The 15,487-nt window shown below is 39.4% G+C and overlaps 1 protein-coding gene across 1 annotated transcript in view; it reads left to right on the top strand.

Annotated features, from left to right (window-relative positions):
* Positions 1-327: 327 nt before the first annotated feature.
* The window catches only part of LOC104407482 (nodal modulator 1), a gene marked incomplete at its 5' end in the record, with an annotated part of 27,819 nt that continues 12,659 nt past the window's right edge, over positions 328-15,487 (top strand). Inside the window, 17 exons of the mRNA XM_010016783.1 lie at positions 328-417; positions 1,712-1,757; positions 2,192-2,292; positions 2,393-2,499; positions 2,689-2,761; positions 3,288-3,440; positions 4,594-4,731; positions 5,480-5,569; positions 6,182-6,287; positions 6,721-6,871; positions 8,160-8,337; positions 9,090-9,231; positions 10,100-10,231; positions 10,954-11,090; positions 11,933-12,020; positions 12,930-12,993; positions 14,033-14,128. Coding sequence (XP_010015085.1) covers positions 328-417; positions 1,712-1,757; positions 2,192-2,292; positions 2,393-2,499; positions 2,689-2,761; positions 3,288-3,440; positions 4,594-4,731; positions 5,480-5,569; positions 6,182-6,287; positions 6,721-6,871; positions 8,160-8,337; positions 9,090-9,231; positions 10,100-10,231; positions 10,954-11,090; positions 11,933-12,020; positions 12,930-12,993; positions 14,033-14,128 — 1,892 coding nt within the window. The remainder of the gene's footprint in view (positions 418-1,711; positions 1,758-2,191; positions 2,293-2,392; positions 2,500-2,688; positions 2,762-3,287; positions 3,441-4,593; positions 4,732-5,479; positions 5,570-6,181; positions 6,288-6,720; positions 6,872-8,159; positions 8,338-9,089; positions 9,232-10,099; positions 10,232-10,953; positions 11,091-11,932; positions 12,021-12,929; positions 12,994-14,032; positions 14,129-15,487) is intronic.

The raw sequence follows: 15,487 nt of genomic DNA, 5'->3' as shown, positions 1-15,487 counted from the left end.
GCCCTGGCTGCCTGTGCTCTGCCCGGTTGCGGAGCCTCGACCTCGGCGCCCGGCTGCTCGGCGTGACCGAAGCCCGTGTGCCATGGCCGCTGTCTGAGGTGGCCGTGGTTGCGGCCTGGTTTCAGTCGAAGTGGGCTTTTCTTCAGGAGTCCGGGGCTGAACTCGGCCGGCTTCGTCTGGCAGATTGCAGTCTTCTTGCAATAAACCTTTTCCCTCTTAACCCCTGGGATACGCGGGTGCTGCTGTGTAAAAACACTGGGTTAGAGAATGCCTGGTTCAGGCGTTGCTCACGTTTTCTTAAAGTATCTTTTTATTTGTTTCTTTTAGATTAAGTTATATACAAAACATGGTACCTTGAAATACCAAACAGATTGCGCTCCAAACAATGGGTATTTCATGATTCCCCTCTATGATAAGGTAAGAAACTGAAATACCAGTGCTATCTGCCCTGTGCTGGAGGCAGGAGCTGTCTCCACGTTCAGATCTGCCAGCAGAACACCACCTACCCACAAAACATTTGAAACAGGACATCATCTGTTTTGTTTTTGACCAAACTTTCAACTGTTTCTTTTTGTAATGCAACTATTTTATTTCTATGTGCTAAGTATTATGAGACAATCCAGGTAACTTTATCTGCAGTGTTGCATTTGTGCTGCTTATCTGAATGACTGCAGCATTGAGAGCCCGAGTTACTGCCAGCAGCCATGTGCTAGTGGCAGTGCGAATACTGCACAGAAAGTGCAGCTTCCTACACAGTGCAGATAAAGCTTTCAGTTACCTATAGGAATGAAAATAAGTCTGTGTAAGAATGAGTTTTGATATGACTGAATTGAAAATAACTTGAATAACTAATGGCAGATGTTAAAAATGTCTTAAGGAGATAATACCGGAAGCTCAGAATGTATCAGAAGTTTGATGTCTATTTAGACTGGAAAGATGTTTACATTCAAATTAAATACAAGCTGCTCTCAGATGGTCTTAAGTGTTTTGCTCTTTTAAAGAGCTAGTTAACTTAGGGGTCAGAGATAGAAGTATAAAATCATAGAATGGGTTGGGTTGGAAGGAACCTTTAAAGGTCACCTAGTCCAACCGCAAAATAAATCCTTCCCTTCCCAATCTAAGAACATGAGATGCTTTCTGAGCTCGGTGATTTCATTCTTAGGTCTTTGAGCCTTTCCATGAATGAACTTCAGAGCAGAAATGTGGCAGAACATAATGTGATGCCCACTGATTTAAAGAGGATCCCTGTGTAGATTAATACTCTTCTGTTGCAGAGCTTTTAATAGGATTGAGGTTTTTTTATCCCCTCTTTGGGCAGAATGGTTGAGCAGGACCTCCTAGTGGAAATACTAAAGGCTGATTTAGAGCACATCTGTTGGGGTAGGTAGAGATACATTTGAACACTTTCTAACACTGAGCTGCTTGAACATGAGCCAGGTTTGCTCTGGAAGCAGTGTAAACACCAGATACTTAATGTTGCTCTTAGCTGGCTGGATGTGAGCTCAGCATCCCAGCCTGGCTGGGCAGATACTGCTGCTTCTATGAACAGAGTATCTTAGGTATGAAGGGAGAAGACTGACACTTGAGTCTTGTGTTACTCTGCAGCTTGATGCTTATGTTCCAACTTTTTTTTTTTCCCCATCCTCTAGCTAAATTTTATTTAGATCAGCGAAGACGGTTATTGATTTCCTTTTTTTTTTTTCATTTTTAGGGGGATTTCATTCTTAAAATTGAGCCTCCCCTAGGGTGGAGTTTTGGTAAGTGCTTTATGTCTTCTTACAGTAGGATAGTGTGTCTGCAATGCGGGACTTAACTATCTTTGACTTGCAGTTGGCAGGGAAAATCAAGTGCTTTTCAAAAGAGATAAGGCCTACTATATGGTTTTAGTAACTAAAATGTTCTTACTCTACCAGAGGATGATAAAGCTGTAAGGTAGACACTGACAAAGTAACCCATGAACTGGTTTGAAGGAATGTGGGTTCTTGACAAAAACAGATGCAATGGGAGGGAGAAAGAGGATTTTCAACATCAGGGTCTGTGGGTACTTTAACTTTGAGGCAAGAATTCCAGAGCAACCCTTGTGTGCTTGAGCTGACGCATTTCTGTGAGAGTTCTGTAAAGCTGAAGTAGAATTGCTTCATCTTTGCTGTCTCACTAACTACCATGCTGTTTCATTGTTCTTCCCCTCCAGAACCAACCAGTGTAGACATCCATGTGGATGGCATTAATGACATTTGCACAAAAGGAGGTGATATTAACTTTGTGTTCACAGGGTTTTCTGTGAATGGAAAGGTTAGTCTCCTTTATCTTTCTTTATTCCATTTTAGGCTAATGCTGCCTTCATAAAAACATTGTACTTCAGCTCTGCAAGTTATTTTTATCATTTTGACAGGTTCTCAGCAAAGGTCAGACATTAGGTCCTGCTGGAGTCCAGGTTGTACTGAGAAATGCTGGCAGTGACGTAAACATACAGGCAACTGTTACACAACCTGGAGGAAAGTGAGTGTCAGTGTTACATGCTTAATTCATCTACTCATTTAAACAGGCTTCTTTCAATTCAGCAATATCGACGGGATTATAGCAGTTCTGAAATGTTTTTTCTAACATGCATAGTGTCTGAGTTGTTTTTGTATAAACAGATGTTTGTGACTGTTGCTGAAGAGATGTAACCCCTTTCTCGCCCTACAGGTTTGCTTTCTTTAAAGTGCTTCCTGGCGAATACGAAATCTTTGCATCTCATCCTACCTGGATGTTGAAAGAGGTTAGAGCCTACAAAAGTTCTGTTTTACCTGTTTAGTGAGAGTGCATTTGCTAGACAGTGTATTGATCAACTAGGGTGAGGAAGGGTTTTTGTGAGTGGACAAGATTAATGGGATTTTCATACATTTAATTTAGGTTGTCAAGAAACTGCCTCATGCAGGCCCAGTTTGGAGATAGTACAGGCAACCAGGGCAGGACTGGCAAATGAGCTCTTGTTTTCGATCTTCTAATCTTACGCATTTTACAAGAGGTTGGATATTGTAGCAGATGCTCTAATCCCTCCCTCTCAGACTGCTTGCTTTCTGAGAAGCTCTGGGATCCCAACCAATTCCTAAATCAGTAAACGAGGAAGAATACTGTTTTGAAAAATATCTTTGCTTTAGTGTCTTTGTGTTTTGAATAGCCTCCTTGAGTACCTCTGTACTGGCTCTGTTTCTGTTGTTGAGTGTACAGCTTCTGATTGTTACTTAGGTGCTGTAAATAAGATGCCTACTTTTGATGGAGATGTATATGTTTCTGTATTTCAGTCAAACACAGTGGTACGGGTGACGAGTTCTAACGCTTATGCTGCTAGCCCTCTGGTTGTTGCAGGCTACAATGTTTCTGGGTCAGTACGGAGTGATGGAGAACCAATGAAAGGGGTCATGTTTCTCCTTTTCTCTTCTTCGGTCACTAAAGAGGTAATGGTGTATCAGTACCATTTCAATATGAGTATGGACATAAATAAGAAACAGCTAAATAGCTTCTAGATTCATAGTGCCTTGGTACTCATCTCTGTCCTTCATTGAGCTTGGCTTATAGAAAACATAAACTGTACAGCCCCTTAAGCTGTATTTTTATTGTTTGCTCTTCGCTTTTTTCCCCCTCTTTTTTTTTTCAACAAGGCCCTTGTAATACAACATTCGTGTACATGCTGAGTTTTCACATGACCTCCATGGAGTTACTCAGATGTGTAACACAATAGCCATTTGTTTAAATGTTGGCAAAATTGAGGCCTTTTAAGGTCTATGTATTTTTTGGACACAGGAAATTAGAAAATTCTTTTAATTTCAACTCTTTTGAGCTCTTCATTATTGTCTTCAAACAACCAGGTTCCTCAACAATCAGGCTGCTTAGGGACATATAAAACTAAGACCTGAACTGAAACAGGGAACAAATGCAAAATACAAAACGGTTCACAGCATATTATTGGTCTGTATATTCCTTGTGGGTCAGCAGGGTTGAGGGCTACAGTTTTAAGACTATTTTTGCAGTTACACCTTTTAGCATGTTAAATGTTGGTTAGTGTATGTGTTCCCTCATTCTTTTCCATGGTGGAAGATCAGCTTCTGGCACAGTATGTTGCCAGACAAATCCTGAAATTCACTATATGGCAGCTGTAATTTGTCTTCAGCATGAGGTCTTAGTCGCTCTTTGACCTCTTCATGTGAAGACGAAGTTCAACAGCTTCTCTTGCCACCTTAAGAGTGTATTATGAAATGAGTGTGAAACATTTGGACATGTTCTGTGATTTGTAGAACTGTCTTCTGCAATGATAACCATGTCCACAGAACTGAAGTCAGTTAATGTTAAAACATGAAGTGCAGTTCTAGGGTACTAGGAGATGCTGAATTTCCCAGTTTTCTGTCCTTGTTACTATGATTATTGGCTGTTTTTTCTATATTTTACCTATCTGTGAATTTTAAGCCATGCTGACAAACCTTGCCTCTAAAATGGTTTTGTGCTTCCTAGTCTTCATTCACAGTATAGTATTTTGAACCCTCTTACATTCCCCCGAAATTACTTTGTGTCTTCTCCCATGAGAAAAAAGTTGTATTGCATTTATTGCCACAGGATGTCGTGGGCTGCAGTATTTCTCCTGTGGATGGATTCCAGTCAAGAGATGAGTCTCTTTCCTATTTGTGCAATGTTGTATCAAAAGAAGATGGATCTTTCAGCTTTCTTTCTCTCCCGAGTGGGAAATACACTGTGGTAAGTATCTAGGAAGTTCTGTCCATTGATTTTTTTTTAACTTTCATTTTCTAAATGTATAACTTTGTAGCTGTTAAAACATAAATAGTTGAAATATTTTGAATTTGATGAAATAATCAGAATAGGAACCTCCAACTTAAAGTATATTCTGAAATAAGTTGCTGTGACCGGGTGGTTTCTGAGGAAGGACTACTGCAAATCAGGATCTGAGTTACCTGAATGCACTCGCCAGTCATAGAACAAGAGGCTGCTGAGAGACTGGAATTTTCAGTTGGCTACAGCCTCATGTCCTTTAAGTTCTCTTGTTTTCTTTTTGCCCATTCTCTTTATTATATCCAGGTAGTGTAGGAGCATGGTTGTCAGTGCAACACTAAAGTGATGGCCCTGCATTCTCAGTCTGCATGCTTTAGAAGTGGGATTCAAACTTCTTTCATTCCTTTAACCCTTCTAGCGATCATATAGTCTCCTATCTGTAAGCTCTTGCACATCCAAGTACCTTTCCTGTATTCTGAGTAGAGGGTTACTTCTGTGCCTCTTCAGATAATCTCATACGGTTTCCATCAAACACTCTTGAAATACTGCCTTTATTCTTTTCTCCATCCCTCTGAGTTATTTTCCCCAGGAAGTTTGCAGCCCATTTGACCTTTTGTAGAGATGTATGACGGTGATAAGGACATGGAAAATGGTAAAGGAAAACAATTCTGTCATCATTGTTTCTTAGGAGTCAAAGTGATTTGTCTTCTTTCAGATACCTTTCTACAGGGGAGAGAGAATTACCTTTGATGTTGCACCATCTAGATTGGACTTCCTTGTAGAGCATGACAGTTTACAGATTGAGGTAAGGCATTCAGATGAAATAATCTTTTTGTGCCATTCATTCCTGTAAAAGTAACTGATCTTAGCAAAAAGCAGGTGTATTATGAAAAAACTTCTTTGTAAGAAGTTTGAAGACATTAAAGAGGGTGCATACCCTCTTGTACAGCAGCTAGAAGAGAATATCATTCTGTATTTCTGCACTTTAGTGCCTTTTACTAGGAAGAAACAAAATAGGGAACAAAATACGTTCACTTCCATGTCCATGTTGCAAACAGGGCAGTAGCCTTTCAGGTTGCTTTAATTTTCTCATTCAGATTGTCAGATCTCTGGAGAAGGGCCTGTAGTTTTTTAAGGTTTGCAGAGTGCTTTGTGAGTGCATTATGATCTGTGATTTTGGTCTTCTAAACTGTCCTGATGCAGATAAATTGAAAATCAGTTCCTGTACATAGGGGAATGGTATGCCTGGAGATTGATATATACTTTCATTGTGATTATCCTGGTACAATTTTTTTTTCTAAAGCTGGAAATAAATTTCCTTTATATATGTGTGTGTGAGAAACTGTGTTGATTGCTGTAGGTGTGTGTTTGCTTTTACTGAGTAAAGATTAATGTTAACTTTTTTTTCCCATTTCAGCCTGTTTTCCATGTGATGGGTTTCTCTGTCACAGGGAGGGTGTTGAATGGTCCTGAAGGAGAAGGCGTTGCTGATGCCACTGTGACTCTGAACAATCAGATTAAAGGTATACAGTGGTCTTGGTCTTTGTTGCTACAGGGAAGCCTTTATTAAGCTCAAGTACAGTAGTAGTAGTAATGTATGAGATGGAATTAACCCTTCAGGATAATACACTACCTTTGCTGCCATTTATTTGAAATAGTAAAGTGGTTTTCATGCAGGTGATTAATTTTGCATTTTCTGGCTTAGATGAAAAAATTAGGTATTCATTTATTTTACTGCTGAAAATTTCTTAGTTTCTTTCAACCATGTGCCAAACTGTGCTTTGAAGTACAGAAACGAATGTTGGTCTAGTATGAAAGATTAATGCTGTTTTTTTGTTGTGCAATATAAATTGAAAGTAGCCTAAAGCAGTGCATGCCCTTTGGGTCTTTTGGCACATAAGGATAGACAATTAACACATGCACTATTTTTTTAACTGTTCTTGTTGTTTGGTACAGTAAAAACAAAAGCTGATGGCTCTTTCCGCCTTGAGAACATAACAACGGGTACATACACAATTCATGCCAAGAAAGAGCATCTGTTCTTTGATACTATTACTGTGAAGATTGCACCAAACACACCTCAGCTAGCAAACATCATTGCAACAGGGTAAGTAATGGTGGTGTGATGAAAATGTCATTTGTTATGTGGACAGGGTCCTTTCCCATGTCATGCCCAGACTTACGTACTCTTGTCAGGAGCTAAATGTTGCTTGAGAAATTCAAGGTAAATAGAACTAATAGGATAATACTTTGCTCAGTACTAATTAAGGTTTAGAGTATGCTCTTAACCTCTTTCTTGCAAATGAGAACACCAAGATATGGGTGCATTGAGCAGTTTTAGAACAGTATGTGAACTAAGTGGCTTTCTGTCGCTGATGCTGTTTGTCAGACAGTCTCCTTATATGCAAGAGTGGAGTTACATACCTGTCTGGCGCTGTGCTGTACCACACCTTTACAATTGATTGCTTACTCTCAAGGTCGTAGTTTGTCTTACGTGAATAATCTTTTTCCTGTGATTCTTGGACTGCTGGGCATCAGCCTGTGTAATGGTGACAGGATGATTTTTGAGAGTGTAAATCTGTGCAGTGGTGGGAGATAGAGCATGAGCTGAGGAAGGCAAATGGGGCATGGTTCAGCATCCAGGAGTGTACCCTGGGGAGGAGATAGTGGCAACCTCCCAGAGAAGTGAAAACTAGGAACTTACTGAGGCAAATGGCACCTAGGTCATACAGACGTAGCTAGGTAAATAGAAAAAATCCCTGTGTGATGTTAAATGATCAGTTACATGGTTTTTTTTCAGTTACTAAATATGTTGTGCTGTTGAAGGTGAAAAGTAAAACTTAACAGCTTCTGAGATGGCATCTTGTCTTGGTTTTTGGGTTTTTTTAGTTTTTTTTTTTGGTTTGGTTTTTTTTTTTAACAAATGTAGGTGTACTGTGGTTGTGTTCCAGTGAATTACCTATCATATTTGAGGTCTTTGACACAAAACATTTCGAACTATTTAAAAGCTGAAGGATGGCAATCCTAAGTCAATTGCTGCCTAGGGGGAAAGAAAAGAAAAAGGAAAACAAGAAAAATGTCTCGAAGTGATTGGGTTGGTGGTAGGGAAGAGTGAAACAAGTTGCTTGTAAATAAAAATGTAACATAACATCATGGTGACTTTGTAAAAGAAAAGATCCCATTAATTGAATGTGAGTTTGCACTAGTTCTACTGTGTTTGCTTATAGTACCTCTTTCATGTGAATACTTTCAGGAGAAATCCTTTTCGATTCATGTGTTAGTACCTCAGCATAGCGAGGTTTACTTTTTAAGGAAGATGTTTTAAACCAAGGTTTTCTTTTATGAGCTTTGTCAAATCAAGATACTTATTCTACTGGCTGGCTTTTATTTGACAGGTTCAGTGTGTGTGGCCGGATCTCAGTAACTCGTTTCCCTGACACAGTCAAACAGATTAATAAATACAAGGTAACGATGATGCCTCAAGATAAGGACAAAGCATCACTAGTTACAACAGAAACCGACCCGCATGGAGCATTTTGTTTTAAGGCAAAATCGGGTACATACAATGTTCAGGTAAGAATAAGCTTCCATTTCTTCATTGTAGGACTGTTGGGAGGTTTTAGAAGATTTTTGAATAGTTAATTTCTAAAATTTTAGAAGTTGTATTTGGATTTTCCTGGTCTTTTTCTCCTGTTTGCACTGTTTAAACAGTGACAGTCATTTCCTTTTTTTTCCATTAATAAGCTGAGATTCCCATGCTCCGTGTTCTTTACACTTGTTAAAAGGAGATCAGGCCATTTGGGTTGAAGGCTCTTATTTCTCTCTCCCCTTAGTTGTGATATCCCTTAGACTGCTTCTTAACGTAATACATTATCCTGTGAGACATGTAATGTTTACTTTTCTCAGGTGCCTAAATGGTTCTTGAGATTATAGGTCACAGCAGAACCTGTAGCAGAACCACCATGAATTTTGCATTGTGGAAGACAGTGCAGGCTAGAAGACAAGGAAGTACATGGTTATAATGCCTCTGACTGTCCTCATAGATAGTGAAATAGGCTCATGCAGAAGCAACCTGAAGTGAAGGTCACTCAGACTTTTGAAACTGAGCTGTTTGGAGGATTTTTAGCTCAGTTTTATTGCCATTCTTTGGAGGATTTTTGTTATGGAATTTTGGAAAGCATATTTGGGAAGCTGGTTTTGCTTTGCTGTGTTTTACAGCAAATTTCCATTTTCTAATTTCTGGTAAGGGGATCGAACTCAGCAGAGTGGTGTATTTGGTCTGGTATCTAAAAGCTGGTGGTGTCTTCATGTCATATACTCTACAGGTGATTATTCCAGAGGCTGAGACCAGAGCAGGATTGGCTTTGAAACCCAAAATGTTCCCTGTTACTGTTACAGACAGACCAGTAATGGATGTGACCTTCTCTCAGTTTTTGGCTTCTGTCTCGGGGAAGATCTCTTGTTTAGGTAAGCCAGTTATGAAAGCGAAGTGGAAATGGGAACAGAGAACTTTAGCACTGCATGTGTGAATGAGTACTGTTTAGATCAAGACACATCAGCTCTTTTTTTGGGAGACCTTACAGTCTAATAATCTACCTTAATAAAGTTTGAAGTAAAGTTATGTACATACTTTTAGCACTTGCTAGGAATAAGCAAGTATTCCTTCCTCAGGAAGGAATTCTGACCCCTTTTCCTCAGAAGATGGGTAACTTCTAGAAAGAAATGCTCCTGGCTGACACTAGATGTACTGTACATCAATCAGGAGTATTGGAGGTGAAAAGACATCAAGAAATAAAAAGGCAGGGCATGTAAAAACCTTTAGGCTAGAGACTCAAGCTGTCGACAGAAGCTTGCAATCTCTGTTCTTTTTCATAAGCTTTTACTCTTTATTTTAGTCTGAGGTTCCTCTCTGCTGATATTTTTCTTGATTACCCACTGATTTCAGCACATCATGACTGGAGCTTGACTTTCGTCATTTTTGCCCTTTTTTTCTCTCTGAATCCTCTCTGCACTTCCTGTTCCGTCTTTGAGGTGTTTACTGGGTCCTGTCATCTCTGCAGAGCAAGGTGGACCCAGGGATTTAATGTTGGCCTCTGGCTGTTACTTGCCAATAAATAAAAGAATATGATTAATAGTCTCAAATTTCCTGACAAATTCAAAAAAGGACTGGTAAACATGTGCTTAAGATATAAGAATTTTAATTGGAAACATTTTCTACTAGAAGAGAGTAATCATTTTAACCTTAGTAGACATGAAGCTTGCTTGGAGTGGGGGTTTTGGAGGCAAAGCTGGCACGCCAGAATGCAGTCTCATTTTCTCTGTGTTTTCTGAACAGATGCTTGTGGTGATCTGGTGGTGACATTACAGTCTGTGAGCCGCCAGGGTGAAAAACGCAACCTGCAGCTCTCTGGAGACATGGACTCAGTGACCTTCACATTTGAAAACGTGCTACCTGGCAAATACAAAGGTTGGATTATGGGGAACTACTTGAAGTCTTACCTTAGTAGCTAAATTTGTGACTCGATCTGTATACTTCTGTTATTACGGATACCGTTTGCAGTATGCCCAGCATGGAACCAGTTCTGAAACTTGAGAGAATCTGGAAAAATGCTATCCAAGAGTTGTCGTGGTTTAAACCCAGCTGGTAACTCAGAACCATGCAGCTGCTCACTTAATAATGAACTGACTTATCCCAAGCCTAAGATTAGGGGCAGACCCTGCTTCCAGAATACTTCTCCTAAGAGCAGGATGTGTTTTGGCCAGCCTGCCTTGGCCTACTACGAGGATAAATTGTTTTCCAGGGGAAGGTGTAGAAGCAGTGTGTACAGTTTGCTCTTTTTATGCATGAGTCAGAACATCTTTCCACCTGGTGAAATTGGAGGTTAGGTTCTGATGTCCTCTAGGCTTCTTTGACTATCATAGTGGTAATGCACATTGCAGAACTTCCCAGGGTGAGCAGACTTCATTAATCCTTTTTATAATAGCTTTTCTTTTATGAGATGTGCTGGATTCCTGGTGATGCTGCAGTGCTGTGAAACAGGTTTGTCTGTTCCTGCAGTTGTTGTCTATCTGGCTTTGAAGTTTATTGTCGGGGAAGGTGGAGTGATATGAGCTTTTTAATACCACAGAACCTGCTCTTATTCACACAGTTTTACATTACTAAAACACTTTGTGTGTTGTATATTCTAGTGAGCATTGTACATGAAGACTGGTGCTGGAAGAATAAGTCTTTGGAGCTGGAAGTCATGGAGGAAGATGTTTCAGGAGTAGAATTCAGGCAGACTGGATATATGCTCAGGTGTTCTCTTTCTCATGCAATTACACTGGTAAGTAGATAACAGACATCCTTGTATTTTTTAGTGAATTTGTGAAGGTGGGTTGGGATATGCTTGGAATCAAGGCCTTCTTATGTCTCTAGGGAGTCATAAAGCACAGCAACATTCATGTTTAGAGTGCTGTGAGATTAGTCTCTCAGATTTAGTGAAATGGTGTCCTGGGTTCAGCTACAGCAGTCATTTTTTCTCTTTCTTAGTAGCTGGTGCAGTGCTGTGGTTTTGACTTTCAGTCTGGGAACAATGCTGATAACACCGATGTTTTTAGTTGTTGCTAAGTAATGTTTACTCTGACCAAGGACTTTCTCAGTCTCATGCTTTGCCAGAGAGGAGGGGAAGCCAGGAGGAAGCAGAGACAGGACACCTGACCCAAACTGGCCAAAGGGGTATTCCATACCACAGCACGTCATGCCCAGTGTAGAAACTGGGGGGAGTTACCCGGAAGGCCCAGATCGCTGCTGGGGTCGGGCTGGGTATCGGTCGGCGGGTGGTGAGCGGTTGTGTCCTCTCCCCTTGTTATTCCTCTTATCATTATTATTGGTAGCAGTAGTGGTTTGTCTTATACCTTAGTTACTGGAGAGCTGTTATCTCAACCCGTGGGAGTTACATTCCTCCGATTCTCCTCCCCATCCCTCCGGGAGCGGGGGGAGGAAGGAAGAGGAGGGGGAGTGAGCGAGCGGCTGCGTGGGTCCAAGTTACCAGCTGGGCTTAAACCACGACAAATGGTCTTATGTTAGCTGCTATGAAAGAGAAGCATTAATGTATCTTTAAGCAAATACTGTTTTAATTTTGTTGTTTGGAAGTTAGTAACAGTGAATTGTGTTGTGGCTTTCCAGGAATTTTATCAGGATGGAAACGGACCAGAGAATGTTGGTGTTTATAACCTGTCCAAAGGAGTTAATAGATTCTGTCTCTCAAAGCCAGGTAACAGCTCTAAAATGTTTGTTTAAAAAACAAAAAAGAACCAGTCAAGTAATACTGTTGGGTATTAAAAAAAAAATCTCTCGTGGTTTCTGAGGGGCATTATTTCATTTATATGTATGTATGTGTATATATATGTACATACATATGTATATAAATGCTCTAAGTTTTTAGAATTCTCATATTATTTAGTCCTTAAGTACAGATTTCAGAAGTAAAATAATTATTTTCTTTTGCTTGGTGAAGGGCTTTGATCTCCAATAAATGAAAAGCATGTTAAAATATTCTTGTTCCTGTGGGTTCCATGTGTCGCTCACATTAAAATGTGACCGACAAATAGAAGTTTAATTTCAATACAGGATTCTTGAGGTATAACTGGTAAACGTACCACAGGGTTATCTATAACAGGAAAAAAGAATGGCTTTTAAATTTGTTTATTTTTTTTCTCCTTTTAACATCTTACAGCTAATTCTCTGTTATGCCACCTTAGCAAAACAGTTAACAAATTTATTTGGTTTCGATCCAGTTTTCAACTTTGAATATTCCATCCTTAGAGCCATTGTTCTTATTCACAATACGTAACCACGGTGGTTCTATAATCAGTCAAAGGGTATCAGCTATGGGACTGTAATAGGTTATGTCTGAGCTTGTTTGGTTTGTTGTTTGTATTTATATTTATCTGTGGTGATGCTTAGTTGTGTTTTGTGTCAGCATATATGAGAAATTGCACAGCTTCCAATAGTGATCTGTGACTGAACACAGGTGAATTAATTGACAAGCATTTGTGTGAAAGGGAGGAGATGTACAGTCAGATTTTATAATTGTTTCTATACCTCAAACCTCTTGAGAGCGCAGCCAACACACTAACCTTGATTTTTTTCAGCAGATCATTCTTTGACTTAATGTTTACAGGTGTATATGAAGTGACTCCACGTTCCTGCCACCAGTTTGAACATGAGTATTACACTTACGACACGTAAGAGCCTATCAATATGCTTTCATAAAGCTTCCTTCTGCTACAGCTACTTTATTTTCAGCAATTCAGGATGTATTGCTATGAGTGTCTCTGACCAATAGAGGGGAGCTTTAGCAAAGTGTATCAGGTGTTCTCTTGCCTTTTCTAGTCTAAAAAAAATAACTAACAATAGGCTTTAAAGATGCTTTTGGTACTTTAACTGGATATTTTTGTCAGCCTTTTGTCTAATTTTTTTTATTTATTTTGTAACAAAGCAGAGATGTTTCAGTGGAAAGTGTTGATCACTCGAGTGAGTTGAAATGCAAAAGATGGGATAGTAATTTTACTCAGAGGCATATACTACCTGTTGTACATCCTTAGAGCCATGACTCTGGTGATTTGATTCTCCTCTCTCCATTTTTTGCAAGCTGAATAAATATGCACTCTAATGACACGTAAGCAGTGCTGATCTTCCTTGGTCAGCCATGTGTTGTGGTCTGGCAATGTGCTCTTTGCTTCCAAAAAGAGGATTTCTGTTCCCAAACTACTTCTAATTCATGAACATGGTAGAAAATGAATTCAGCATTAAGATCTTACTCTTTTATGCTGTGTTAGTGAATCAAAAGTGTTGTGCTCAACAACAGAATCAGCACAGCATGAGTGAATGGATAGAAGTGGAAACCCTCTTGGCAGCAAAAGCACCACTAAGCTTTTGGCATCTTGGTGAACTATGTCTCATATGACACACTTTTGAGTGTCCTTTTGTGTGTAAAGTACGTATGAAATCAATCAAGTCAGTTTTAGCTTAAGAAGAAGCAAGAGGAACAAAGGGAGGAATTGGTTTGGCTTATTGTCATGCCATGGTTTGGGATTCAGAGTTGGAAAATGCTCCCTTTCCAATATGCTGTCATCTCAGCACTACAACTTTGCTGTGTAATTTGTATGTTGTCTTTTATAAAGCACTTCTAACTTAGAGATGAGAGCATAAACTGCTAAATATGATGTGGTATTTTCTTTAGGAGGGGGACCTTGAATTCATCTCTGTTACTTTGATTTACAGGTCCTCTCCTAGTATACTGACGCTCACTGCGATTCGACACCATGTCCTTGGCACAATTGTAACAGATAAACTGATGGATGTGACTGTTACCATTAAGTAAGAACAAAGAAATCTTGGTGCTCTGAAAAGTGGAAGAAAAAGACACCTGTCTCGTAAAGCTTTACTCTGGTTTTAATACCACAGTGGCTGCTTTCTAAAGAGGTGACATCCAATTCTAGACTGCAAGAGGTTTTTATGCTGAGATGTGCTTTGAGTTCTTTGTAGATAGATAAATAAGTTCTAGCCCTTGTTTTGAACATTGTCACTTTGTTTCAATATAGCCCCTTTCTACGTGTGTGTCATAATAAGGAAAGATTATCTGAGTTTTTACACACGTTAATGAACTGAAATTTCAGAATTCAGGGATATTGCTTTAGCTTAGATATGAGCTCTTCAGCACTGGCATCTGGTTTTTTCTTCTTTTGTTTCCTCAGAATGAGAATCTGCTGCTTTAGAGCATTGTTGCTGGTGTGAAGAGGGTTATAAAAGGAAAACCATGCAGAGTGATTACACGTTAATGTACCAGTTTATATTTAGTTGAGCAGACAGCTCACTAGAGAGCACTGATTTGTGAACAGCTTTAATTGTATAAGGTGCCAGATCTGCCTGGAAGTGTCTGATAATGATGAGCACTTTATTAATGCTCTGCTGATGTCTCCTTGTTCTAGACTATGGGTTCTTAAACTTTCTGGAGTGTAGAAACATCTTTTCAGAGAACAAATTACCTGCAGAGCATTCCCTTGAGTTCCCTGAGTTTGTTTAACCTATAGCTGCAACTGCTGTGCAGCTACAGCAGTTGGAACAGAAAACACTGAGACAGCAGAATGGCAGTAGGATTTTAAAAACAATTTAGTGAGGAGATGAATATTATACTGGCCTTCTAGGCTGGTGGTTTCTTTTGAGACAAGTGCTTCAAAAGCAGCTCAGTTGCCACAGACTATCTCTGTTCAAGCCTACCTGAAGCTTTTCAGCCAAAGTCTAATTCATGAAGTGGCATCAAAATAAAAGGAACAGCTCTGGATTTCAAAGCAAGCCTTTTTACAAATCTGTATTTGTGTACCAGATCCATGGGAGTGACCTGTTAAGTTTCAGTTAACCAAAACAATCTGAACAACCCAAACTAAAAATAAAGCTGATTCTTAATGATTTTTGATGATGGCTTGTTATGCTTGAAAAATACACTGTAGTAATTTATTATGGATGTCATGAGACTGAGTGTGTGTTTATACATATTATTAATAGGGTTTAAGACAGTATTTTTTAACATGTTTCTGTGTTGTCTCTGGACTGCAGAGAAATAATTTAAAGCCTTCATGAAACTCAGTGTAGTAAAGCAATAGTATCTGTTTCTCTTAAAAAAGACAGAGTACAGGTGAAGACTGAAGCAGGAGACAGAACTATCCTGATAATCTAAAG

Source organism: Nestor notabilis, unplaced genomic scaffold (assembly GCF_000696875.1).
Source record: "Nestor notabilis isolate BGI_N333 unplaced genomic scaffold, ASM69687v1 scaffold6866, whole genome shotgun sequence".
NCBI lineage: Eukaryota > Metazoa > Chordata > Aves > Psittaciformes > Psittacidae > Nestor > Nestor notabilis.
This window is presented reverse-complemented; position numbering and strand designations above follow the sequence as displayed.